The 27,793-nt window shown below is 39.4% G+C and overlaps 1 protein-coding gene across 1 annotated transcript in view; it reads left to right on the forward strand.

Moving 5' to 3' along the window:
* WWOX (WW domain containing oxidoreductase) overlaps positions 1–26,593 on the forward strand; it is a 509,571-nt gene extending 482,978 nt beyond the window's left edge. The window contains exon 9 of the mRNA XM_032195351.1: positions 24,246–26,593. Coding sequence (XP_032051242.1) covers positions 24,246–24,434 — 189 coding nt within the window. The 3' untranslated portion in view covers positions 24,435–26,593. The remainder of the gene's footprint in view (positions 1–24,245) is intronic.
* The last annotated feature ends 1,200 nt before the right edge of the window (positions 26,594–27,793 follow it).

The following is a 27,793-nucleotide window of genomic DNA, read 5'->3' on the forward strand; positions in this document are numbered from 1 at the left end:
GTCATGGGCCCTGACTGAAGAGCGATTGTCATTTCTACACCATTTATTCCTCTCCTAGCCTCATTGCTTGCTTCCTTTCTGAGGAAATTTTCCCTGTTAAAGTACTGTACTTGTCGTTCTTTTTTTGGTGCGTGTCTCTGTTTTTTTTTTTTTTTCCCCTTACGGAAGGATTTTGTTATGCATTCATCCCATAGGCAAGCCTGTAACAGACTTCCTCTAACCTCTTAGTGTCAGGACTGCTATAAGCTGATTCAGGCTAATAAAACCAAACCAACAAAGCTTTGATGGTGTCATTACATCTTACCTTAAATCCCCTTCCTTGCTAATATCCAATAATTCTATTACCTCTAATCAATTCACAAGCTATTTTATTTGAAAGAAAGAGAAATCAGCTTCAGACCATGCCAGTTCAGTTTGCCCAGCATTCACAGAAGGTGACTGTTTCTGCCATGGCTTCAATTGACTCTTTAAGTGAGTTCTGGGCTTTTGAGCAGTCTCAACTTTTATCCGTGCTCTTCCAGCCCAATCCAATAACAGCAGAAAATAACCTGTCATTGCCTCCTGAAGTTCCTTCACTTCTGCATGACACTGTGTGTCATTTTTGTAGTTTAGATGGCATAAGCAGTAGATAATTTTAGAGTACTGAGGATAAGACATGAACTTATAACAAAAGTTCTTAAATGTGGGAGTTTGCCCATTCTATTTTAAACTCGTTGTTGCAGTAATGCTCCATACTGGAGCTCCTTTATTCTGCCTTTTTGGAACAAGAATTTTGCTGCTAGTGTTTTAACTTACTATAGCTTTCACATGTGCTCATTCCCACCAGGGTGATTTTTGGATATTGTCATTAATATTGCAGACTTGTCTGTGCAGACTCTAAGGCTATGTTCATGCCTCATTGTCTGACTGGGGCTGCGTCTGCTGAAAAGCTTCTTGCCCCTGGCTCACGTCAAGCTGCACGTCACAGTCACTCTGACAGAACTGCTGCCACCCTTGTCTATATGATCAATCCCTAACGTAGTTCTTGCAAAAGCCTGGTGTCTTCAGCAGCAATAGGTCTTTGCTAAGGCACTATTTAACTGAAACAAGTCCGGAGTGATTAGGTGAGCAGCTGATACTGCAGATAGTGTAGGGTGGTAACCTCTGGCAGACGGATAATGATGAGCAGCAAGACGTGGGGCTGAAGTGCTAATGTCTCTACCTGACGTGGAAGCAGCCAATAAAGGATTTCAGGATGTATTTATGTGATCAAACTTAGCTGCCCAAAGCAATTTCAACCAGCCCATCTATCTGTGGAAATTTACCCTACTTAGCATGGTAAATTAGCCCTAGTTACATGGCAGCATGAAACATAAACATACATTAGACATCAGGATGCCCAAGGAGCTTGACGCTGAGCAGGTGGATGACACCAATCCCTTGGCCCAAAGAAACTAGGGTGTAGTTAGGAGAATGCCCCATTCATAACTTACTGCTGAGAAGAGTCTTCATTTTCAGAACTAGCTATTTTTTATCTGGGTCAAAGCTCTGTCATCTTTCAAATAGACTTCTAAAAAGTCTGCTGCTGTTGTCACTTTTCTTAATGAGAATCATACATCATTTCATCATACCTTGGTTTCCTCCTTTATCTCTTGCTATATGAAAGGCAGAGGGGTGGGCATCCTGTTATCTCCCACGCTGCCGTAGTTGTTGGTTTCAGAATAAGTTGAATTTAAGCTCCAAAATGGGGAGGAATTCATTGCAGTCCTCATGTTGGTAAGGGTTTACTCATGCAGAGCCACTGGGATGACTCAGCTAAGCGTGGGCGGCGAACCAACACAGGTTAGGATTGCCTGTGCTGTGTAACCAGCATCTATTTGTCTTGTTAAACCATGGCCTGGGCTGTTTGGAAATGTAAGGACTTTATTTCCTGTGCTGGATGTACATATCATAAGATCAATGCATGTTGTTTCTGTAAAAATGTATCAATCATATGAACTACAGAAGCTTTTCAAAGCATGTTTTAGCAATGCTGCTTGTAATTTCTGTTGTCTCAAGCAATACACTTTGTACAACAGGATTTCATAACTCTCAATTGCCAAGAGAGATCTCTAAGTATACGTGACATGTAAATGATGCTGGTGTCACTGCACATAAGCCTGTGGTTACGCTTCTGTCTGTTCCCATGTGTGCTACCTCCAAACCTGCACGTCACAAAAGTTCACAGACAGGCTAAGTGCTGGCACAGTTCGGCTTGGGGAAAGCCGTGCATCCGTGTGCGGGTGATGCTCGCCCAACCCAGCTGGCCCCAACCTTGTCTGAATAATCCTAGTGTGCCACGAGGAAGCGATTGTCCTGTCCAGGTTTTTTGTATCTTAATGCAGCTCTCCTGCAGAAAAGATGAGCTGAGCAGGGATGGGTCCCTGACCTACGGTACCTGGCCGTGGTGAAATTGGATGATTTCCCTGGAGTAGTTAAACTATAGGTTTTAATAATGTATTTTAGTTCCAACAGTGGTGGTAGAAGCACTACAACTTCTACCATCCTTAAAAGGAGCTGCCTGTTGCAGAACTGAATTTATTTTTCTGATTATCTCTGGAATCAAGTAAAAATTTAAAAAAGTAAAAAGAAAAAACAAGCGAAACAAGCATAAACTTCCAATAAGCCAACATGTTAAAAGGAACAAAAATACCCAGAAAAGTTAAAGTCAATCAGCATAGAAATTTGTAGTTTATTTAGTTAAACTCATTGTAGCTGTAATCCCTGGACTTGTAGGCAAATATTATTTTTATATTGTAGGGGAAGATGATGATTTATCTCCTGAGTCATGACAAAATTTGGCCCTACAGTTTCAGCAACATTCAAAGAGAAAAGTAGACAGGCAATTTACAGGTTAACACTTTCCTTATGTTTGTGCACTACTTGTTCATTCACAGATAATTTGCTTAAGCAGGCAAAGATCACGAGAGAAAGGTTTTTGTTAGTAATGTGTTTATAGATCTATCATTGTTGGATTACTGTAAATCTATCCTGTTATCAAATATATTTCTCATCAGATATTAATTAGGGTTTTACCCATATGGACAATGCTGTGGAATATCATTATATCATGATGTTTGCCATTATAGGTTATACTTGAAGTGTTCTGCCTACTGTGTCACTTCTTTGTTTAATGCCTACTCTGAACAAATATAATTTTCTTTGCATTTTAATGTGGATTTCTAGCTTACTAAAGTGTTGAAATTTAACAAACCCCAGCTTCAGCTTTTCATATTCAGACACTAGAGAAATGTGAATCTAGAATCCAGCTCTGGAGCTAGATTTTGGTGGATTCATAAAAACAAAGAGGGAATTTAGAAGGATTGTAGAGAAAACAGAAGCAGAAAGGAAAGTGGAGAGTCAGGATAGATAAAGTAGACCTATTAACTAGTTAAATCACCAGTGTCCTCAGAACCCAGAGCTACACAGGGGCTGCAGTCAAGAAGACACTTTCTCACCCTTGACTCTCTGAGGTCTGCACCAGGTGTAGGTTAGAGAGAATAAAATTTTGATTTTCAGATCCTCTTGTGTTGAGAAACTGGGGACTTCAAAACAGGTAGGCGGTTTATTTGGAAGGATGAACTGGAAGGAGCAGAGCTGGGGCAGGGGAATGAATGGGAAGAGAAGGAGTGAAGATCAGGATGAAGGGGTTACGAGAAATTATATTAAGATGTAAGTGAGATGATCATTTATTTTGTTCCTGGCACAATGAGACTGCTTAAAGGGAGGAGTTATTAACTTTTCTTGATCATTATACCAAATGGGGAATTTGAAATGTGGACAGCTGGGAAAAACAGAGGTTTTGAGGAAGAAGGTAACTTTGTCTTTTATTAGTATTATCTGCACCTGACATAATTGCCATCTCAGTTCTGGAACAGCAAATAATGGCTTTACAGAAGCAGGGAGTGCAAAAACAGTTAGCCTTTTGAGGTGGGGTGATGAAGTCTAAGTATGTGCAGCATAAGCAGGACTAGTGCGTGTGTTTGCTACGGAGTAGTCTGAAGAGGATGTTGTACAGACTCACGCCTGTGGTGCTGCTGTAGCGGCAGTGTTTAAAGAGGCGGGTTTGATGTTGTCACAGTACTCAGTGCTAGAACGTTTTAGGGTCCAGCCACATGCTGATAAAGACAGAAGAAAAATTGTCACTCTTCTGGGAAAGGTTGAGGATAGATTGCTTTGACATTCAGTAAAGCAGGATAAGACCCTGTGCCCATAGTTTTTCTATTTTGCACTGTTATTGCTTTGCAAAATGATAGAAAACATTCATCTGAGACACATGCCTAAGCATTAATCAGGCAGCCCAAACCCATCAGTACAATAGTAATACTCCATTTTATCCAGACTGCACACTGTAGCATGAAGTCACTTTATTTCTGCATTAATTCTTCTCCCTTTTCCTGTATATTTTTCTCTTTTCCGCCTCCTGATTGGTATTTGTTGAAGATATCTATGCACAAATCATCTTTTTGTCTTGTGCCCTTCCTGCCCGCATATTACAATTGAGCCCAAGTGACACGACAAGCAGTTGCTGTAGAAGCTACTGAGATATAAACAGAGAGCCTCAGCCTTTGTTATCTACACGAGACGGAGGAAATGGAGAGTGGGGAGGGGTTTAGATTTTTATTAACTTGCTTGTTGGAATGGATTCTAGCTGCAACAGCAGTGGGAAGGTATATATTTACCTTTAAGTGTCTTGCTTAATTTTGTGTGTTTGTATGAGTTCCCTTTTATGGTATGCCATTTCTTTCAGAGATTTCCAGAATTCCCTCTTCAAAGGGTTCTTGTAAAGTTACAGAGCTAGGCCAACTTAGCAGAGAAAATTACAAATTACTAATTTAAGTGCTTCTTAGAAACATTTTCTTTTTGTTTTGTATAATTTCCACACTTATAAAATCAAACTTTCAGTTAAATGTTTATACAGTAATTCAGTCGGCTTAAGCCATCTGCTAGCATGGCATCTGCAGGATTGTTTTGATGCATACTCAGTATTGTTTCCTTCACACATCTTGTAGCCTTGTATTTTGGTTGCAAAAGGATCATTTTTTTTTTCAGCACAAAAGATGTGCTGTTTATATCCAGGGATATCTAATTGCCAGCTTTATTTCCAGACTCTACTTCAAATCAACTTCTTATATCTCTAAAAACCTTATTCTGATTGACGTTTACTTTTCAAGGTCTGTATTCAGATTTATCTTGCTCTTTTATTATACTTCCCTTTATATCAGTATTCAAAAAGAATCCTCATCATTTGTGAAGAGTATAGGTGGGCTTTGGAGCATTAGTATTCATACTTGCATGTTAACAACTGTTATAACACGTACCAGAGGGAAAATATTATTTCTTGTAAATGCTCAATAATTATAGTCTTTATTGCATCAAAACCTATGTTTTGACAGATAGTGGAAAGCTTTCAAAGCTCGTGTGGGATGGATGACAGATAGCTGCAGGTGGAAAATACTTTTTTAGGTATTGGTTTTTTTATCACTGATACTGTAAATATTCTTCCAAAATAACATTAACCTTCCAAACAGGGTTAGTAGCATTCAGTGATAATGTGTGTATTAGCAAAAGATACCTGTGAAATAATTCTTAATGATTCCAACTAATTAATCTATGGTTGGGATATTAATGTCTCTTTTCATTAAGTTGGGAAGTATTGAAGACTAGAAAATTACAGCTGTGCTGGATTTAGTGCTTTAGGTATAATTTGAATGGATGTGCTAAATTCTTGATCATAACTTGTACTAATGCCTAGTCTAAGAAAAATGAAAAGGAAAGCTTATCTGCTATTGCAGTTTACAAGAATACCTAGATGCATTTAAACCATTTGTAGCATATGCCTATGAGTGAATTGTGTTATTCATCTGGTGACACATTCTCCATTTATTTTCAATGTATAATATTTTGGTTTATGACAATACTAACAAAGGAAATGAAGTTGAATAGGAATGTTTTACTTTTTTTTTTTTTTTTTTTTAAAGTATCCTCTCTTGTTAGATGAACATTTCTGTTTGCATTACCACAAGCATAAGCTGCATCAACCAGTTATAACCCTACTGCAAATGAGGTCATCTGAACTTGCAATTCTTTTGTTAGGGGTGTCGATACCCTGAGCTAGTTTGTGCTATAGTCAACTGGACCTAACAACACGATTTGTGCTGAAAGCCCAACTCATGTGTTTTAAGTGTTTAATGAGCACAATAGCAATGCTGCTGCCTCATTTAGACACTTCCTGGGTATTATATGAAATGCCTAAGCCTCTGCAGATTCAAGTGTCTCTCAAGTATTAAGATACCTCTATAACCTAATAGGATTTTAGGGTTTCAATGACTTTTGAGAGTAATCCAGTTGTGTTTATTCTATCTTGAACACTATAGTTGTAATGTTGGGTCTATTTAAATCAATGACAAGACTTCTACTGACTTCAGTGAGATAAGGATTTCAAACTTTGAGTGAAAAGGCACAAGGATTTAAGATTTCCTGTCAACCATCTTTAATATAGCATCTAAATTGAGAAGGCCACTTCTCTTACTTGGAGGTTGTGAGGATGCTAAAGTGTACTTGACAGATGTTTTGCCAGTGGATAAAGGTGATAGCTGAGAAGTAGCTTTCAGCAGCCCAGTGGTAGACCGACAGTGAATCCAAGTTGTGCTTGAACATCAGTCCATTCGGAATGATTAAATGAGGCAGAGACAACCTATCTGACATCAAGTGCTGCCACCTTTTATTAGCCCCATACACCATGCAGAAGGCCAGAAGGCACCAGCCAGATATGCAGGCAAATATAGTATCTCCATGTTTCAGCTTTGCTCAACTGATAATACTCCTGAAAAACAAATTAACTGTGTCTCCTGCAAGAGTTACAATTTGACCTTTTATCCTTTTCAGTGGTGAGATGGGTCATCCTAAACCATAGACTAAAGGAACATTTCAGATGACCAGTAACATTCTGAATAATTATTCTTTTACAATAAAAATTCCAAAGACTTGAGATAAGTGGGCTAATTTTGTACCTGAATTGTTTCATAGATGGGACTCCCTATGGAATGTCATTCCTTGAGAAGTCAGCAGGGGTCACTTAAGTTCATTATTTTACAGCAAATTTGCCTTTGGAATTAGAAAGAGTTAAAAATTCTTTAGGTATGTACGTTCTATGCCACTGAGTAATTCTTCCTTCTGCAGTCTGTAGGCTGAAAAAAAGAGATCAAAAATATGTAAGGAGTGTTGAATAGTGCAGCTCCAAAACATCATTTGGGTAGAAGATAAATATATTTCACATCACCAACTGAAAAAGATTATGCCACTTAAGAGTAAATGAACTTTGATAGAAATTTATAGTCAAAAGACTGTTCTCCTAGAAGTATATAGCATTACAGCAAAACAGGGGTTAGAGATCTTGTTACAGACCATTATTTTTATTTGTGTGAAGAAAATGGAAAAATGCTGAGGTAGGGTCAACTGGCTGGTACAGACTGAGAAGAATCTCTGCATTTTCTGGGAAGCCAGATACATTTCCATTCTTCCTACTGGAGAGAGCAGGAGAGATGTGTTACCTGTTAAAATAATGCGTTTCACTCTCTTGAAGTGAAATAGTACATGTGCATGCTCATGCTAGAAATGCATGCAGCTCTACTGCACAGGAGTTCAGTGTGTGCATATCCCCTTCCCTCCTTTCAGCCATGTCCGGGCAGTACTGGAGATGCTGTGCTCAGCACCCCTCCTTTGCCCTTACCTCTGGACAGACCATCTTAGATGTTCCCTTGGATGCCTTTGGTTGCTTCTTTAAGGTCTATATAAGAGGATAATTTGAAAGGAAGGCCTATCAAATCTTTGTGTACTCCAGCTGAAATCCTGGAGTGGCTTGTTTTGTCTGTTTTATATTTAAAGTTTTTCACATAGAACAAAATATATTGAAGTTCTAGTGGGATTTCTTTTTTTCCTACTTTTTAATATGGGTTAATCAGGAACTATCTTGAACATCAGCTGGAGGAGTAGCCTGAAGAAAAATTGTCTTTTGTCTTTGTGGTGGGAATGACATTAACTTGTTTATAAGAAGAAAATTAGGCTGTTGTCAAGAAAAAAAATGTAGGCACACAAAAACTTGAACAGAAAGAGTCACGAAGTTGATTTAAAGCATTGAGTGGCATGTTTGGCCTTGGAAAGATACTTCCCTTAAAGCTGAGTGGGTACCTGCCAGAATAACCTGATGGTGTTTTCTAAACATAGTAAAAAAAAAAAAAAAAAAAAAGAATAGCATGTTTTTTCACCTGCATTATCCAAAGACATCTGCATCTATTATGTACCTAGAGCAGTTACCTTCTCTAACCTTTTCTCTCTCTCTCTCTCTTTTTTTTTTTTTTTTTTTTTCCCTGCCTAACTCCTAACTTGATCAGGACACAGTGTTTTCTTGTGGTGGACTTGGCGAGTGTCAGCAGTGCAGGTTCAGTCTCCACAGTTAGTGCCAGGATACTAAGCTGAGCAGTAGGACTCTCTGGGCACCCATTTCACAGCCTCCTCTTCCCTTACACTACAATTTTGTGGCTAAATTAAGTGTGAGCTTCAAGAAAAGGAAGCTAATGGTTTTCACAGATTAGACTGTCTTTTGCCAAAACAGTTAAAGAGGTGCAGGGTCTTAGTGTAATGCCATTGGCATTATTAGTACTGCAGTGCAGAGTGCCAAGGAGCTAGCTGAGGCTGGGAGGAGGTGCTATGGACAAATGAAGAAGGCAATATCAACCCTCTAATCCTTCCAGAGATAGAACATAGAGGGCGTTACACAGAGTTGATCAGGAACACATACATTATTACTATAACAGATGTAAGCAAGATCGTTGCACAGAGTAGAAAGAATTGGGTTGGACATAGGTCTGGCCAGATGTGTAAAGGTACAGCTAAGTTGACGCAACTGGGAGCAATGAGTAGACAGCCACCAGCAAAATTCAGTAATGTCCTTCCATACCTTATCTCTACTACCAAATTTACACCTAACTTTCTGGGCTCCTTTTTTTTTTTTTTTTCCTGCTATTGATTAATCTGGGTAAGAACATTCTCTTTTTACACTCCTTTTTTCTTTGTTACTTGGTTTGCTGTTGCAGTTTGTTCATTGTATGGTTCTCTTAAAAGAGCAAAGAAAAATTGACATGGAAACTAAAGGCTTAGAATGTAAAGGTTCTTTATAGTCAGAAGAGGTCAAGAAGTGCCATTAGCTCAGTGCACAAAAATTGTTACTAAACATGAGTATGATTTGTACGCGAGGATCTTCATAAACAGTAAGAAACAATTTCATGAGAAAGCTGCAGGAGGTGTATGCTCAGATGCTTTATTACTGTTCTCTTAATATTTTGAGTGAGCAATTTGTATATATATATATATAAGGATGTATGTATACACATACAAGTATATTTGAATTTCACTGTTCAGCATAACCTGCTGGCAGGCAATGCCAGTTACCACATCTGTGGGATTACTGTTGCAAATGTACTGATTTCTCAATAATAGTCAAAGTAATCATTCAATCTCCGTTTAACGTGCCTGGATTTAAAATGCAAAACAGCAACATACTTCATGCAAATGTCAACTCTGCCTATGCTCTAGGATGCATGTCCTGGCGAGGAAACAATAAGTTTATTCTTCTCCCCAATTAGACTTTTGTGCAAGGCTCGGTTATGTCTCCAACTATCACGTTGAACACACACTAAAGCAGCACATTAATGTGCCTTTTAATGCTTCTTGGGAATAGATCAAAAGAAGTGTCAGGTGCACTTTGCATTCCTCCCGTGATGTGTCTGAGGCTGGTTTTGTGCCCCCCCCCCCATGCGTTGTTCCCAGCCCGCCGTGCTGCTTGGGCCCCTGCCGTCTCCGCTACCTGGAACGGCCAGGGATTTACCGGGACCACTGAAGGTTTTGTCTCGGCTCCCGGCCTCCTAAAGCCAGCAGAGTTGTGCTGTTGCCACCATGAACAGCTTTCGGCCTCTGCTCTTCACTGGGAGAGTTGCTGAAGTCAATCCTGGACAAGAAGACCTATAAACTGAGCATGCTGGAAAGTGGAACTTAATTATTGGAAGTGAACTTGCTTGCCTCTGCTGTAAACTGTTATTATTTTGTTTGCTTGCTTGAGGGAATGTGTCAGAACAGTATTTACCTTTCCTTAGTACCAGCTTGCCTGTTCTACCCATCATTTCTTTTAACATGATTAGCAGATGGACTGGTGGCTCTGTCACTCTAAACTCAGGATGCTTAAAATGTGCAAGAGAGTAGGGAGACAGCTTTCTTTAACAAGCACAGCACCATAATTTCACCAGTCCTGCATTGCTTGGCTTCATAAGGGTGTGTTGCTGGCTGCAGCGCATTGCTAGCACATGGCTCCTGGCAGAGCATGGGTCTAATAACAGCCAAAAGATTGCAGAGTGCATTTAGCATGAGGGGGACAGACAGGATATCCTGGACGCCTGCTCAAACACAAGATACTGTGGGGACAGAGGTGAGCCTCCAAAGGTTGCAAAGCTGAGTGGATATAGCATAAAAATGGAAGATAAACAGCAAAGAGGAGGTGTTCAGTGTCAGATATAGGATCAAAGATACATAAATCAGGAGAGAAAGCTAAGGAAAGTATGTGAAAATGGAAGGAGGAACAAACATATGGGGGAAAGAAGAAGCAATAAAGAAGAAATGCTGCCACGTACAAGATGCGATGGATAGGACAAGAAGCTGGAATTTATGCAGAAGTAGAGAAAAAATAAGAAGGGTTCAAGTTTTGTAACAAAGTTCATTTCTATGTGTTTTTCTCTTTCAAATGGATGCTTTGAATAACTACTGCTTTCATTTCCCGTGAGGCAGAGGTGAATAATAAGTATCTCCACTGGGAATGCCGATCTCCCCAGCATCAGTCATCTGCTTGCAGCCTTACACTCTGGCAGTGCTTTGGCTGAGCAAATTAGCCTGAAGTGTTGTGCCCTTGGCTGGCAAATCCTTTCAACCCGGTTGAACGGACAAAATGAATACCCAGATTGTTCCTACGTCTGTTATTCTCCCATGTTTATCTGGCTGAGCTGTCAGTCAGGCCATTATAACTGTGGTGCACACTCAAATGACTTGTCCACTCACAAAAGCAGAGTCTGATGATGATAAGCTAAACAAAACTGGAGAGCCACTGTTGACAGAGTTGGGGGATCTTGCAAATGTCTCAGGTAAAAGCAGAAATGCGTTTTTGGAAGGTGCAGAAGCAGCTTTTATTAAACGTGTGTAGTTTTGAAGTATTCGCTGGGATTCATTGGCAGAGGATAAATGGGCATATATAATGAACTGGGTTCCTCTCTACTTTAAACAAATTAAGCAGCGTGCAGGAGATTTCTGAAACTCAACCGTAAGGGTATATTGCACTTACTAGAATTAATTAACCTGAAAATACATAATTTACTCATACGGGCTTTGCCAGGCTAGCATGTAGCTGTGATCTGTCATGCACCTGAAGCCTGCAGGAGGAGCAGCAAGCACCCGCAGTGCACATGGTGCCTAGTGCTGAGCTTCGCTAGAGGAGAGCAGCCTAACCTCGGCTGTTGACACAGTTAAGCCTGAGCTTTTCATTTTCCTGCTTCAGTTTTTCAGGTCCCATGGGTGTGCATGTGTCAGGTCCTTGGTCCTCCCTGGGCAGGAAGGATGTCTGGATGAGGGGAGATCATGCTAGAAACTGGGTGTCTTAAATATACAGCTTGTGTGTATGCTGGAGGCAGTAGACAGCACAGGTTAAGGGCTGTGTGAAGGGAGATATATTTCTTTGCGCTCAATTTTTCCACTAAGATCCTGAGCTAAGAGGAAGGACTCAGAGCCACTCCTGATACTAAGTTGATTGCATGACATTAAATAACACAGTGCCTATCTGCAGAATGTGGATATAGCGAAAGCCTTTCTGGTCCTTTAGCCTCATGTTTGTGATCATAGTTAACAAGCTTAAAATTTTCAGATTGTGAACATGAAAGCAGTTTCAGATGCCTGAACAATGAAAGAGTCCCCTGGCTCCTTCCCAGGCAGGGGAACTTACATGTATTTGTTACTGGATTGTCAAAAGGGTTTTCTCTACCATCCCAGTATCCTACTTTCTGCAGGAGAAAGGGAAAAGACCAGCCTGAGTAAGGCTTAAATCCTCACAAGTGTCACATGAAGAAGTAGAGGGAAGCTGAAGTAAATGAGGTCCCGTGTCTTGCTGCGGGTTTGTGAGCGATGCACGGTGAGTGGAGAGATGCTGCTGAGAGCACGGCACGGTGCGGCAGCATCTCTTTTATCAGCAGCTGTGCCTTCACAGTCCCAAGCCCAGTAGCCTTGTTGGCTGTGATGATAACTGTAACGGATGGTACAGCTATTTTTCATCAAATGCTTGTTAGTCAATTTATTAGATTCCTAATATACTAATGCACTCATTTGGCAGGCGTCTCAGCAAACGAGACTTGCAGTGGAGTGTACTCATTCAAAGTCACGGTAACTCGCAGGTTGCTGATTTCTCATCAGCACTCAGAAGATAATTTGCAAATGTGCCATTTATCATTATGCGCTTTGTAGAAGCAGATCTCATGAATGGGATAAGCAGATGAGAGTCTAATATTGAACATTTCCTTCCCAAACACCATTACCAGCTTCTACAGTATTATGTTTTATATATATTGCGAATACTACACCTAAATGTGCGCCTGAGTTTGAGTGTGCTCGTGAAATAGCTGGGGATATGGTTTTTTAAGGATGGCTGATGGACTCATTGATCCCTCTGCTGAGGAACATGGAGTTGGAGTAGATTAGACATTGTCTGGTGAAAGAATTAAGGCTTTTATTTGTAACAGTTTAAGAAGTGATGGGCATATGTAGACTTTTCACCATAAGAAGCCACCACTAACTTTCCAGATTTCCTTTACTCACTGGAAATATAATCATCCATGAAAAGCCACCGGTAAAGCCAACAAAAGGATTATTCAGAGGCTGGATGGTAAGGGTTGTATGGGAGGCGGTTGCCAAAGGACTGCTTTTCTTCCACAGCCAAAACTACTTGCTGTATGGATGCTCTGACCTGTGCTGCTGTTTGCCACTGCGTTTGACTTTGTGCTGGTGACTGCTTTTTATTCACCTGTTCACTTCTACTGGGAAGAACTTTAAAGTCACAATAGCCATGAGATCAGTCTGAAAATGCAATTCCTGTCTCCTCTTGTGACATTCAGAGTGGAAGCCCTGCATACAAATCATCGCTACTTATTTTTTCGTCTGCAGATGTGATTGTATTAAAAGAAAGGTGTGACAAGGAGCCCAGCGTAGGAAGGAGCTCTTCTGCCAAATCGCTCTGTGTTTAGCACTGCTGCGAGTGTAACAGCAGCGCTCTACCGCTGCTCTCCAGCAGAGCCAGGAAACCATGCAAAGATATTGATAATTGATTCCATTTTATATAAGTTAAAAACCAGCTTTTCCCTCCTAGTGTGAAGGTAATGGGTTTTGTCTGTAGAAAGATAATAATCCTATGAACCATTTCTACGCCCTCTATTAAAGAATAGTACAGCTTGCACTTGAACATAATGCCCATGTCAGCTCAGCTTTTTAGATATTCATCTTAAAAGAATCTTCAAGGACTGGAAAGAGATCTTCCTGAGACACTGAGTTAAGTTTGAGGAACTTAAAAAGTCATGAAGATCCTGTCAATTAATGTGTTTATTCTTATACATCTACTCTGGGAAAAGCATCCCCAAACATGAAAGCTGTTTTCTTTCGATTAAAAAGTTGTCATTGCATTTAGTTTCTGTAGATAATGCAGAGGGGATTTTTTTTTTCCTTACCATACTGAGATATAAATACATCTTTTTTCTTCTTACCGATTTCCTCCCAGGAATCTTCATTTATTGCAAGAAAAAAAAAAAAAGAAAAAATAATAATAAAAAAAAAAAAAGAAGGAAAAAGAGAGCTAAATTGAAACCTTGCTGCCAAATTTGTATGCAGGGGATGACTTGATTTATAAGCTTAGGTAATTTCATTTTTGTTCGCACTCCTTCAATTGAAAGGCTCCCACAAACAGTGTTACAGCACTGAAGGGAAGAGATGGGGAAATTTATCAAGCTATTTATCAAATTATTTTCACAGTCTGTCAAAGTCATAAGCATGCTGGAAAAGAAACATAAAGAGTGTGTTCAAACAGAAAGGCATGTCTGAGTGAGCAGCTGGACTGCAGGCTACCTTGCCAGCATAGCTGAAGAGCAAAGAAACAGCCAAAGAGATGGCATCTGCCCTGAAACTCCGTCCTGGCATGAGCAGTATTAGATACTTATTTGATGGATGAAAAAATAGAATAGAAAACATTATGAAACAGAGGGAGGGATGGGAGTGAAGGGGATAGATTTGCCCCCTCTTTAGGTGGCCCATGAGCCTCCGTTGAGGTTTACCAATGGGGCTGGTGTGGAATCTAAATGGGGCACAACCTTGGCAGGGGAGGGAATTGCATCCTGAGACAGGACACTGCACTTACACTGCCCTGGTGTATGCAGCCTTGATAGTGGGTCTTGGGAGACAACGCTGAGAAAGCAGGAAAAAAAATAAACAGAAAAACAACTGAGATAGAAGAAACCAGTCTAGTAAGAAATCTTTAATTTCTAATGAGCTTTAAAGGGTTTGAGAGAATTGATTTTTTTTAACAAACCAGTTCAAGTACATGCCTTCAGATTATAAAAGTACCTGAAATTGCCTAGAATATCAACATGCATAGCTGGTTCGTATTTACATATATTTACACAGGAAAACAAGAGAAAGATCTACAGTTATTTACAGTCTACATAGGAGAAGAGAAAGGCAGCATAATTGTATTTCCTAAAATACAGTAGTTGAATAGTCAGCACATGCATATTAAGATATATTTGCATGATAGAACGCAAATGTTTTAAGACCTTTGTAACTCCCTATGCTAAGGTATAGCATAATAAAGGTAATTTTTTTTTTGTTTTGTTTTGTTTCTAGTCTATTTGCATCAAGTGCTTTAAAATGTTCACTAACACAGCGGCAGCATTATTTACCCTGGCAATTAAAGCAACAGTACACACGATAATTTCCTACTAACTAGCAACAAGCTGCTGGTGAATGAAATATCTATTGTTTCTCATTATCCATCGACCAACATACAGGGATCTCTCCTTGTAAAGGCAGTGCCTAAGCTATCACCATTAATTATAGAAGTAATATAAATGAGACTCTACAGTATGTACTAAATGAAATATTAACAAGGCTAGTGTCTTTGAGCCTGAAAGATGCACTAACAGGGCACACTTTACAGCAGGCTATCTATGAAAATCACACATACATAATACAGGAGTGCCTGGCTTACAGCTCTAAGCCTAGACGTTAGAGGCCTGTTTACTAGATCTGTATTATTGCAAAATACATTCCCTTAATTAGTTTCTGGAAGACAGAGTTGGTAGTTAATTTTTTTACCATGATATGTCCCCAACATCACACCCTGTGGTTTCTGAATGCATTGTATTACAGAATTTCTTGTGTGTGTATGTATCAACAGATGAAAAACAGTCTTTATCTTTAAAACCTAAACAAACAGCTTGTCAAATATTTGTCCCAAAAGGTCACTTGCTTAAAAAGCATTGCATTTTGTGGGGTTGTTTCACTCATATCTAAAATCAAAGTCAATCCAAAAAATTATCTATGCAATGAAGAAGGAAGCACAATGTCAGTATTGTGATGGCATTCATTGCAATACTGCATATGAAGAGAGTCTAAATTTTGACTAGTAGTAGTATTAAAAAGCTATATAAATATATACAGCATATACAGTACTGTTTGTGTACATACATTTATATAAAGTATCTATATAATTAAAGTTAGGTACAGCAAAAACAAAGCATTTCAAATTAGCAGAAGTTAATAACAGAAGTGATTTCAACAAATTTCTCATTTACATATGTCCAAACACCAGCCGACCCTATTCTGTTGACTGAGTTACAGCAGCATATCTAATCTGGCTTTTTGGCAGGGGATGTTTGTTGTCAACAACCTGCTTGCCCTACTCTTTAAGTTACACTTGCCCTGAAGAACATGGGCTCAGCTGGTAGAATATGCATTTCAGGATGATTTCCAGTATCCTGAATAGGGTTTCCATTTTTGGCATGTTGGGAGTTGTGTTTGTATAAATGTACATCACAAAATCTCAATCACTGAGCAGGGATTTACAGCTCCTGATGGTGCTGCTGTTATGCCCAAGGGCACTGACTCCCTCTTGCCTGCTGTTCGCTCCTCGTTCAGCCAACCAGGGTTGGCACACGGGGCAGAGGACAAGCAAGGGACAGCAGCCTGATCACAGCCTTATCCTGTTGCATTCTGAAATAAACACCGAAAATTTCCCTCAGGGATGTTTCCCAAACTTAGACTTGAAGAGAAGCATGCAGTACCACACCACTGCTCCATACTATCCTGTACGTCATGGTATAGTGAGAGCAGCAGTGCTGGATAGTAGCAATTTGCATGCAGTGTTCAAAACCGACACTTCAGTGGAGTGATGATGTTTTAAAAGTGTAAATCAGGTGTGAACGGGAGTTCAGTAGGCAGCAGAAGAAAATTCAGAAGTGATCAGAGAGGAAATGTGATGTCTGTAAAAGGCCAGAGTGAGCAGCCTGTGGGCGTGCTGCTGCTCTTGCCGTTGAAATGCTGGTCGAGCAAGGTAAAGCCATATGCTTCATTACAGTTTTTGAAGCTTAAGATGGCTCTGTGTCAGGCTTGAAAGAATTTCAGAAACTAATTGTGGACTTCAACACAGAAAAAGAAAAGAATTGGGTGTTGGTAGGACCCAACTCCCTTCCAGGTGCTGCAAAAAGAGCAGTAGTGTTGCATAGACACAGGTGTCTGAGGGTGTCTTAAATGTTTGATGTTTTTATCTGAGATGTCTACGAGAGGCTAGCAAATATGATTCCAGACCTGTGGGAAATGTGTGCCCTTCTGGAGGACAGCTGTAGAGCACGCAGGATTTCCCAAGGCAGATGTTTTAAGATCCCTGTGTTAGGGGAATCCCACCCCTGGTATGCCATGATTACTCTTTCTAGGATATGCAAAGTGTGGGAGAGACGAACTCATGGACCTCCTTTTGAAGGGATATAGGACTCTAAAGCATCCATTTATGGAGACCCCTGTGGTACTTTGTCTAATAAGAGTGCTACCAAGTTCTCAGTGAGCTGGACCAAAACAAACAAGTAGAGAGGAAAGAGACCAGAATGGAGCCTGGTGTAGCAGACATCTTCACACGTTAAAGAAGGGAGTTTATACAATAGAGAAAAATAAGCATGATTTCAAAAGGTACTTACATTTTTATCAGCTATTTTTCCAACCTTGTTCTAAATCTTCTAAGCTTTTAAGAACGGTTTATAATACAACACTATACTTACACAGTGCTTTTCAGCAGTAGATGTGGAAGCACGCCATAAATATTAACTAGTCCTCACAACACCCCTGTGAGGTGGGTAAATCTTAGTACTCTCCCCATCTTACTGATGGGAAAAGTGAGGTACATGGAGTTGAAGTGACTTTTCCAAGTTGACTCCAGAAGTAAAGGTCAAAATAAGAAAACCAGCCCAGTGCTCCTTCCTGCCTGGATGTCCTGTGTTGTATTATTTTTTTTTCCTGTGGAGTGATTGCAGATGATCTGTTTGACACTGTTGGAGGATAGAAGTTTTCAAGCACTATCATTGCCATAATTGAGAACATATGGGGTGTTGCATAACACAAACAACATGGTGCAGTGTCAAAATACATTTATTACAATGGACACATTTTCTTTTGCAAAGTTAAAACCCAGAATGTGAGTTAAATATAGCTGCATATATTGAATAGTTTAAATAATCACTAGGTCTTAATGCCTCAGCAGTTGAAAACAAATCCTCTTTCGTGAACTACTGCAGTTTCCTTACTCAAAGAATATAGCACATTTATCTTCTATAATGTATGTAAAGAATACTGTAAATGCATAAAGGTCTTAATGACGCTAAGAAAAGTTACAGCTTGAAACCAACTATGCTTTGTAAGTAGAGAAGTTGTTAGAGTTTTGAGTCTTTGTAGTTAAGAATTAATTGAAAAAGAAATACATCAGAGAAAAAAAAAAAAAAAAAAAAAAACAGACCTTATAGATTTGGGTTTATCCGTTGTATTATCTTCTAAGAGATGTTTTGCTGGTTTAAATGTGGTGATGGGGGAAGGGGAGGTGGTTGAGAATCTCTGGTTTAGATGTGGTTCGGTGAGACCTTTCAAAAGACTGCAATTACAGAGTCAGTTCAGGTCACGTTTTCCTGCTGGCACTTGGGTGGAGAAGGGACTTGAAGTCAACTGAGCCTGATTTATTTATTGAATCATATTTGGCAGTTCCAAAGTTGTATATTTATTTTTTTTTTAGTTGCAGCTATGATTTTAGTTTGTCGTACTCACCCAAAGGAGCAAAGGCAGGTCTCAGTTTCGTATTTCTGGGCTGAAAAAGCAATTAGGGAATCCTATTTTCTTACAGGAGGATAGTGCATATATATTGCGAGCATTACTCAGAAGATAATAATGTATCCAGGATTGCTCTGAGTAAGAGGACTGCAGCAGGAAGGATTTTTCTGTAATCTCCTGTGCAAGGCTAGAACTCATTCACTGCCTTGTACGGAGGGTAGCTGCCCCTTGCAGCTCTGAGATACCGGCTAGGAAACTGAGTGAAGTAACACTTGGCATTGAGAAGCCGGTCCCTCTGCTACGACAGTTGAATGAGGACATAAGGATTTTAGACTTAGTAGTGTTTTTCTGAAGGTAGCTTGATGGGAGAAAGTACAGACTCAGCTCATCTGTAGAAACATTTTTACATTACTGAGAAAGGAATAAGTATATTTGGAGAATAACTGCACCAAATCCCAGCTGTGGCTTGCTGCACATCCCAAATAGAAACATCTGTATTCGGAGTGTGGTTTACTTCCAGGAGACCAGCCAATGTCAGCTGCCAAGATGCTGGTGGCAGGAGGCACCACACTGCACCAGGCGCCGGTGGCAAGCGGCAGAGAGGCACAAGCCACAGGCAACCGCAGATCTGTGTCGGAGGAGGTGGTGGACCTGAGCTGGTTGACACCGGGTGAAGATGAGGCTTGAGGAGCAGAGAACTTCAGCTGTAATTTTAGAGTTTGGCATTGGCAATTTGCTCCATCTTGTTTGCTTTTCCAAGATTATCTGTTTCACACCAAATTGGTAAATGAGCATGGCTGACGCCAGCTGGTGAACTGAAACTCCCGCTCTCACGGAGTGGATCTGGACTTTTTGGAGGGCTTTTCAGAGGCACAGCGAAGGAGTGGGAGACCCTGTTTGTGTTATGGTCTGTAATATGAGTGTGCTCCCCCATCTTCACTCTGCTGTGCAGTAAGTGATTCCACTATAAGTGATCTGTTCACGATGCAGTTGTGTTGAGCTAGTATTTTTGTGCTAGGGATGTGTTTGCTTTGTCTAATGGTCCTGGGATGAATAACAGGAAGAGCCTGAAGAGTTTTGAGGAAGCAGTTGCCTTTTTGTTTCACTTGGGCTGCTTGCTTTGAATCTGGACCTTGTCACAAATGCTCGCCTCTCTTGTCATTGTGAATTCACCTCCTTCCACTGGCCATCTTTTAAAATGTGCTGCATTAAACTTAACCTCAGGCTACTGAGATAACTTGCCTTAATACTTAATTTTTCATAATAAAATAAATAAATAAATAAATAACTCTTTTTCAGGGAAGCTGATTCCATCTTGCTGGTAGGCAATGTCACATGCTATCTATATGCCCTTAACAGAGTTTAGAGTGGATCTTATTCATTTGTAGTTGATATGTATACAGATAATTTATGGCTTTGTTTCTATTATTTATATACTTCATACATAAACCTGCTTCAGAACAGGAATCTAATTTTAGAAAGTAAACATGCATTTGAAAGTAGACAAATTTGAAAACTAAACATTAACTGTGTAATATGTTTTCTTATCAGGTACATAAATGGTATCTTAGAATACTAACGGATGCATTACATATATTAATGAGGGTTTTACCGTACGCTGTGTATCAGGAACCCCTTTTCTTTTACTGTTAAGATGTTCAATATTAATTTGTATTCAGCACCATCAGCTACAAATTGATAGCTCACAGTTATGAGATAAATGCCTATGAACTAGTAGCTAGCTACTTAGTATTTTTATCTCAACAAAGGATTTTGGAAGGATGGACAATTTAGATCTTTCAGCCTCAACTATAAATAAACAGCAACTGCTTTACAAATCCCACCCTGCTGCAGTTTAAGATTGTATTACAAAACTGACAAATGATTTGCGAAGGAGAATGATGAACCCTTATTACTAAGACACTCTTCAACTTAATCCAAAACAAGATTCCCGGGTAATTTTACGTACACTGGAAAGATTGATAGCGTGGTGCTTGCCTAGCAGTTTTCAAATGTTTGCCTGGATCGGAAATGGCATTGAGGCATGATTAAAGATTCAGTTGGGCTTCTCACAAGTTCTTTATCCTGTGTATTCATCATTCCAACTCGTTGCCTTTGTTGCAGGTTAAGGAAGGTTGACCCCCAGCCCTGGCGATTAGCACCATATACAACTGACGGACATATGGAAAAAAAATGTTTAGGTTGCCCAGAGCTTTTAGCATTGTTTATCAGTTTAAATTGTTGGGAGCGGGGGCGTTAATCACAATAGATCAGGGAGAGCCTGTGACAACTGACAAGCTCATTGTTTAAGACATTTTTTAACGAAGTTGTTAACATTAATTCTTTTATATAGTACTCTAATCTTCTTCAAATTATGTTCTGACATGGCACAAACTGCTTGTCATTGAAAGTCATTCAACAGTGATTAAAGTGCTCTTTTTATCGGTTTAAGAATGTTTCATCTTGTATCAGCAGTATGGAATTGTTTACTAATTAGATTCCCTAATATCCTCTGCTGTTGTATGCTGATGATATGTGAACAGGAAAGCTGATGAGCAAAAAATTAAAACTTGTTATTAAACAGTCATAAGGCCCAGCATATAAAGATGTCATTCAGAAGATTGTGTTCATAAGGGATAAACAATATTTACTGAGAAACTCAGTGTTCTCACAGCCTGGCTGTGCATGGGTGGCAGTGCAGGCATTCTGCAGTTATTTGCAGCTCTGGCTCTACCCAGAGGTTTGTGGCATCTGAGTCAAAGATGAAAAGAAGAAGTTGGTCCCTTGGGGACCTTCCCATTGAGCATGGCCTCTGTGGGCTTGCTGGGTGTCCGGCTTTGGGCAGGAGGCTGGGCTGGAGACATCCTGACATCCTGTCCGACCTGAAGCGTTATTGAGTCCTTTGATACTCATTCCTCTCTGTCCTTGGGCAAGTCACTTAAGTAGAGATCCTCAAATCTCTGGATGCAACTAGCTCACATTTACCAAAGGAATTTAGATGCTTAAATGGCTTTGGGAATCTGGGATTTACCTTCTGTTTCATAGTTTTGTCATCATCAAACTCATAGGCTTGATGAGTTCACTTTTTTTCATTCTCTGATATTAAAGCTTTACCCTCTGTCAACAAAGGGATAAATATGACTGCATTTCTCTTAAGTAATAAAAAGGTATTTCTCTGTCAATGATAGAACCATTGAACTTTTTTTTTTTTTTTTTCTACCAAAACACCCAACACAATTGAAACATTTAGAAAGACAGAAAGATACACACAGCCAAAAAGCAAATGGCACATTGCTTACATCCAGTCCTCAGCGAAACACTGGAGGCATCACATGATAAAGTGCTTTGGGCTTCCAGCCACATAATCTTTTATCGCTTAAAGTAAATATCCTACACTCACACAGGGAAAACTATTCTCTTCTTTTGGAGTTTAGGCTGTGTCAGTGTTTGAGGTATAAAGCACTGCTGTTATGCTGTAGGATGTCTGCCTGCTCAGAATTTTTAAAATCATCAAATTTGACTCTTTTGAAGAGATAAATTATTATTTGGTTTGGATTTTAAACTGTTCTGATAAACTTTCATTTTATGAATTAGCTAATTTTTATTAAAGCTATCCTGAGTTTAGCTAGGCTGGACAGATGCTTTTCAGCAATAGCTTAAGGGCTCTCACTCTGCATTGAGCACGTTAGTTTAATTTTACCTTTCTAATAAAAGTCCAGTTGAATTGCTTGCAAAAACTAATAATAACACTCTTCAGGGGCTTTGAATCATTCTAAACTGCTGAATACAGTGATCATACCTGTGCTGTGAAGCTTTATAAGATAGTTCAAATGAGCATAACAATTTTATTGTTCTCTGTTAATGTTATTTTTAGTAGAACTCTCTTGCATTTCTTCTCCTGCTTGTAAGATACTTTCTCTTTTTTAAAAAAGATATTGATTTAATAAGAGGATCACTAACTTTAAAAATATTTTGGTCTGGTGGTAAATATATGCCTTTCAACATTCTTAATACAGACAGGTTTGGTTTACCTTGTTATAGGAGATCATTTCTAAGCTGTGGAGTCATCATTATCAGTTTAATCCCATCTTCTGAGGAAAATGCATATCTTGCAAACAAATGTGCCTTTCTTTACAGTTACAAAATCAAGAAGCATCAGTTAAGGAGAATTGGGGCTTTTTAGAATGGTTGCTGCCCTTGAAGGATAAGAATGCAAAACAGAGGTCTTTTGCAGGTTGACCCCCTAACAGCACCCTGAGTTTTCCTTTTTGTGACACTGAAAGGCAGGAGAAAACAAAAACAGAAATGGAGGAAAATCATGAGAGGTTGAAGCTTATTCGCTTTCCCATTAAATTATCCTAATGTGGCAACATCCAATTTCTCTTCGTTTACTTTTTCTATCATAGTTGGCAGCCTCTTTATTCTGATTCCTATCAGCTCATAATTAGTTACCACAGAAAGGACTAAGATGCACATAAATAATCATAAGATGCCAGATAAACTCTATCGGTTTTAAATTAGGGTTGTGTGCAGTGTCTTGCTACGTGCTCTCACCTATTATTTTTAATTATAGTTCACAAAGAAAAACAGCTTCTTGCCCTCTTTGCAGCTCTACTGGCACTGTGCTTTCAGTCCAGGCCTTGGAGTACCCCATCCCCTGGGGCGTACTCATCGCTGTCTGAACCTTATGCCCTCCAGCTCCAGGTTTCTGTCAGAGAAATTCAGAGAAATCCATTCTTCCTGTTTGAACGTAAGTTCAGCTGGTATTTAAAAAAAAAAAAAAAAAAAAAAAAAAAAGAAGAAAGAAAAAAAGAATCTCTGCTCCACAAAAGCCTCTAATCTACCTGCTCCATTTCTTAAAGCATTATAAGACATGAGAAATGGTTGTTACAGAACAAAAAAAAAAAAAAAAAAAAAAAAAAAAAAAAAAAAAAAACACTGGAAAGCCTCGTGTCTCTGCAAAATCAGCCTTCTCTGCCTGCAGCAGGTAAACATTCTTGCGAGGCAATGGTGACAACTGCAACAGTGAAACTGTTGATCAAAGATATACTGGCAGGTTTGGCACAAATCCCGATTGCACTTTGCATTATAGGTCTTAATTGGAGTGCCCAGGTTAATTTTGTATGAGAGGCTTAAAAAACCCAACCAAACAAAATGCATATTCGTGTCAGTCTGCACTGCTTATCAAGGTTAGGAAGTGATGGTGCTCAAGGTGTGTGGTGTTTTCTGAGTTAGAAGGGAAAAGCAGGATGTTTTTAGGTGCTGCCTTTAAACCTGGCTCACCTTTTCTGTTTTCAAGTGCTAGTGGGGAGACCCTCCTGGCACTGACTTAACGTTTTCTTGAAAAGGGGCAAATGAACAGGACCAATTTTTAGACCATCTTTTCCTTTTCTTTTGCTCCAAGAGGAAATGAAAAGAAAAAAGCTCCTCATTAAGCTGTTTAGCAAATAAGTGGCCAGCAGGCAGGGAGGCAACATCTTCAGCAGAGTTTTAGCTGCAATGCATTCACCAGTGCTCTCCTGAGACGCACAGCTCCGATGGACAGCAGCCAAAATGACAAAGATAAAAATCTATCCGTGTGTTTATGTATATATTCACGTAGTTTTTATCTTCCTTTTCTTTCTTTCTTCCTTTCTTTCTTTCTTTCTTTCTTTCTTTCTTTCTTTCTTTCTTTCTTTCTTTCTTTCTTTCTTTCTTTCTTTCTTTCTTTCTTTCTTTCTTTCTTTCTTTCTTTCTTTCTTTCTTTCTTTCTTTCTTTCTTTTTCTTTTCCTCTTTCTTTTTTTAATTTCAGCAACAAGGAGCTGCCACAACCGTCTACTGCGCCACGGCCGCCGAGCTGGAGGGCCTGGGCGGGATGTACTTCAACAACTGCTGCCGCTGCCTGCCGTCACCGGAGGCTCGGAACGATGCGACGGCCGCAGCCCTGTGGGAACTGAGCGAGAGGCTGATCCAAGAGCGAATTGGCAGGCGGTCCCCGTGACGGCAGGGATCAAAACACACTGCGTGCATGCACGCTCAGAAACTGCCAGCGCTGGAGCCTGTCCAATCTTATCATCTAGAGGGTTTCCATGTACCTCAGATACAGATTAACCAGTGTTAAATGAAATAATAGCAGTCACAACATAGTGAAAAATGTTAAGTACTAATGGGAAATGGGGAATACGACGGGTTAAAGGGACAATGCGGCTTCCTGGGGCTTAGTTAGTCGTGCTTTTCCTTCTTTTGATTGTAGCCAATTCAAAGTGTAACCTAAGCAGGCATCTTTTATGTTATTTCAGAAAAGCAGTGCTGCAGATATTTTCTGTTGTTTTGATTAATGGGGAGGTATGTAGCCCAATATGGGATTTCCTCTTTATTTTGATAATTACTGTCTGTTAGGCTTTAGGTATCGATCGGGAGATGGTAGTCTTGTTGATTCCTTTTCCCTACAAGAATTTTATTGGGTGTGGCAAATAAAAAGATTATTAAGGAAAGAAATCTTTCCTGCCCTTGACTGCTGGCTGCAAATACATCTGAGCTATCTAGAAAAAGAAAGTGCAAGTAGACATCTGAACAGAAATGGCGAAAATCACAGCTAATTAAATATTTGTTTTGTCTTAAAAGATTACAATAAATGATATGTTGTAAACCATTTCCTAAATACCATAGAGTTAGCAAAGATGATGTCTCCTAAAGAACACACAGGGTGTAATCAGGGGTTTAAGTGGTATTTCCATCCATTTCTCAGTTCACAGTTTTAAGGTTTTTTTTTTTTTTTTTTCTTGGAAAATTCACAGTTTCTCAGTTCTCCTGATACTGTATCCCAATCCAAATCTCTCTATTTTTCTTTCAATTTAAATTTAATAAAACAACATGCTTCCTTGAATATTGTCACCTGAAGAGAAAGTTTTTATCTCATTTCTGCAAATGTCTTAGTTCATTTATTATTTTTTTTTTAGAAAAGAAAACTTGAGGAAAAATAAAGAGCTTCTTGTTGATACCAAGAAAACGCTGTTTCTTTTTTTTTTTCTTGTTTCTTTCTGAGTTCATTTTTTTTTTATTTTGTGCTTTGTAGCTGTCTTCGTGCCGGAACGTTGTCCTAAGCCATCACCAGTCCAGCATCACATTTTCTGCAGACAGAATATAAATAAATAGAAGGAAACATTGTTAATAGAAGCTTATTTGACCCCCTTATTAAATGATTTACTGCTAACAGTCTGCCTTCCACAATTTGTCTTGTCTGGAGTCAGCTGCTGAATAGGTGTCCCAATTGAGGCATGCAGTCACCTGGCAGGAGGAACCACCACATCCTCCCGTTGCAATCCCCACTACATTTACGTGAGGAATTAGGGTAGTGTAACATTAATTAGGGAAGTATAACAGCTTTACTTCATGGTCATATAGTGTTGTGGCTCCTCTATTTTTTATTGTGTGTGTGTATTTACAGCTAATCTGAGTTTAGTGGGAGCTCTCCTTACGTAGGCACTGTTTGGCCCCCTGTGCACGAGGGTGGGGATTGGGGCAGGCTCTATCTGTGAAATTAAATCAAACCCCTTGGATTACATAGAGTTTGTCTGGAGTGAAAAAATGATTAACGTCTGTCACCTGTGCAACAGCCTTCTCAAACGCATTATTTGTCCTTTTTGCAGAAAAAAAGGAGAATTACATTCATGTAATAGTACAGCCAGCCCAGGACAGCAGAGCTTTACACCAGCACCTGCCATTGCCAGATCAAGAATAAGCAGTCCTTAAACAACACCATGAGCCCTGCACCATGCCTCCCCACACCTTTAAGGCCCCGGCCTTATGCTTCATTTAGGCAAACATTAATAACTGATAGTGAACACCCTGTCATTCCTTATTGCTGAAATGTTGCCTGGTTTTGTGAGAAGTCAGTAGTTAAAGAGATTGCCCACCTTCCTTCAAAGAGGAGCTGGGAGATTTTTTCTTCCATATGTGGTTCCCTCATTCAGTGTTATGAGGGAAAAGCATTTTTAATGTTGGCATAGTTTTGCATTAGTATGAAAGTAAGCTGCCTTGGGACATTTCTGAGTTGATCAGGTTCCATTGCTTCCTTGTTCTGGTTAATAAATATTTACTGACTGTAGTGTATTACTCCATCTAGAACTGAACTGTCACCATTTTCTCCAATTCAGATTAAAAACAAAACAAAACAAAAAACTCTCATGCACTCTTTCTTTCTCTCATTCCCTTCCTTTTTCTTTCTCCTTTTTTTTTTTTTCTCTCCCCTTCTCTGTCCTGTCTCTCATCTCCCACATTGAGATAGCCAGCATGAAAAAAACCTTGTTTTTCTTTTTTTTCTTTTTTCATTTTCACTCCAAATAAAAAATGGCACAAAGCTGCAGCATATTTGCTTCTATTAGAAACACTTGTGAAAATAATTTTTCACACACCCTCAGCTTGGTTTCAGCACAAGAGGGATGTGCAGGACATTAAAAAGGAAAAGCGATTGAAAAGAAACAGACTCCAAAACCTCCATTTTAATATCCTAGATGTGCCTAAGTCATTGGCTTTCAAATATATTTTGGTGTAAAATTTGGCACATTTACAGCCAGTCAGATTTATTTATTTGACTGGCTTACATTTTTCTGGTTGATTTACCTGAGGCAATGTCTGGGTGAATTACTCCACAACGCATTGACTCCACTGTTCATTAAAGGTAGTTAAGTGATCCTGTGTCTAATATTAAAGCAAACCCCATTAACCTTAACTAGTATCATATCAGCAAAACAAAAAGAACTGAATAAAGCAAAATAGATCATGTGTTATAGTTCTTGGAAAAGATCCAGCAAACTTGCATCAAGCTCCTAATAGTCCTAACAAGCACTTGCTAGTTATCCTCATAAAAATAGAGGGAGAGTGGATAGGGGCTCTGTCACTGATGGACCATCTTGTCCATGGTCTGCCCCTAAAGTGCATGACTGATGGGACTTTTACATGCAAAACTGGATAGAAAGGGACCTGCAAACAGCCATGCCAAGTGTTTACCTTTTTTTTTTTTTTTTTTTTAAACGTCCGGAAGACGAATTTCAGATATTCTCAGATCAGGTAGGTATTTTTATTAGAGAAAGTCTTTCCAGCAACACTGCAATAATTTGACTTATATCAAGGTTGAATAACTCCTTGTCAGGTGTTAAGCTCATGACCTTTCAAGCCAAACACACTTATACTAACCAGTTTACCATTGGAATGATCAATATCTTGTAAGTGAGAAAGTCTAGACAGATCTTATTTTGTCCTTTGGTATCACTTGTGGCTTTGGAATTGATCATTATATGTGGCTGGGGAAAAAATGCCTATACATTTCATGCTCCGTATTTATCTTGACAAGGTTCTCTA

This window comes from Aythya fuligula, chromosome 12, assembly GCF_009819795.1.
Source record: "Aythya fuligula isolate bAytFul2 chromosome 12, bAytFul2.pri, whole genome shotgun sequence".
NCBI lineage: Eukaryota > Metazoa > Chordata > Aves > Anseriformes > Anatidae > Aythya > Aythya fuligula.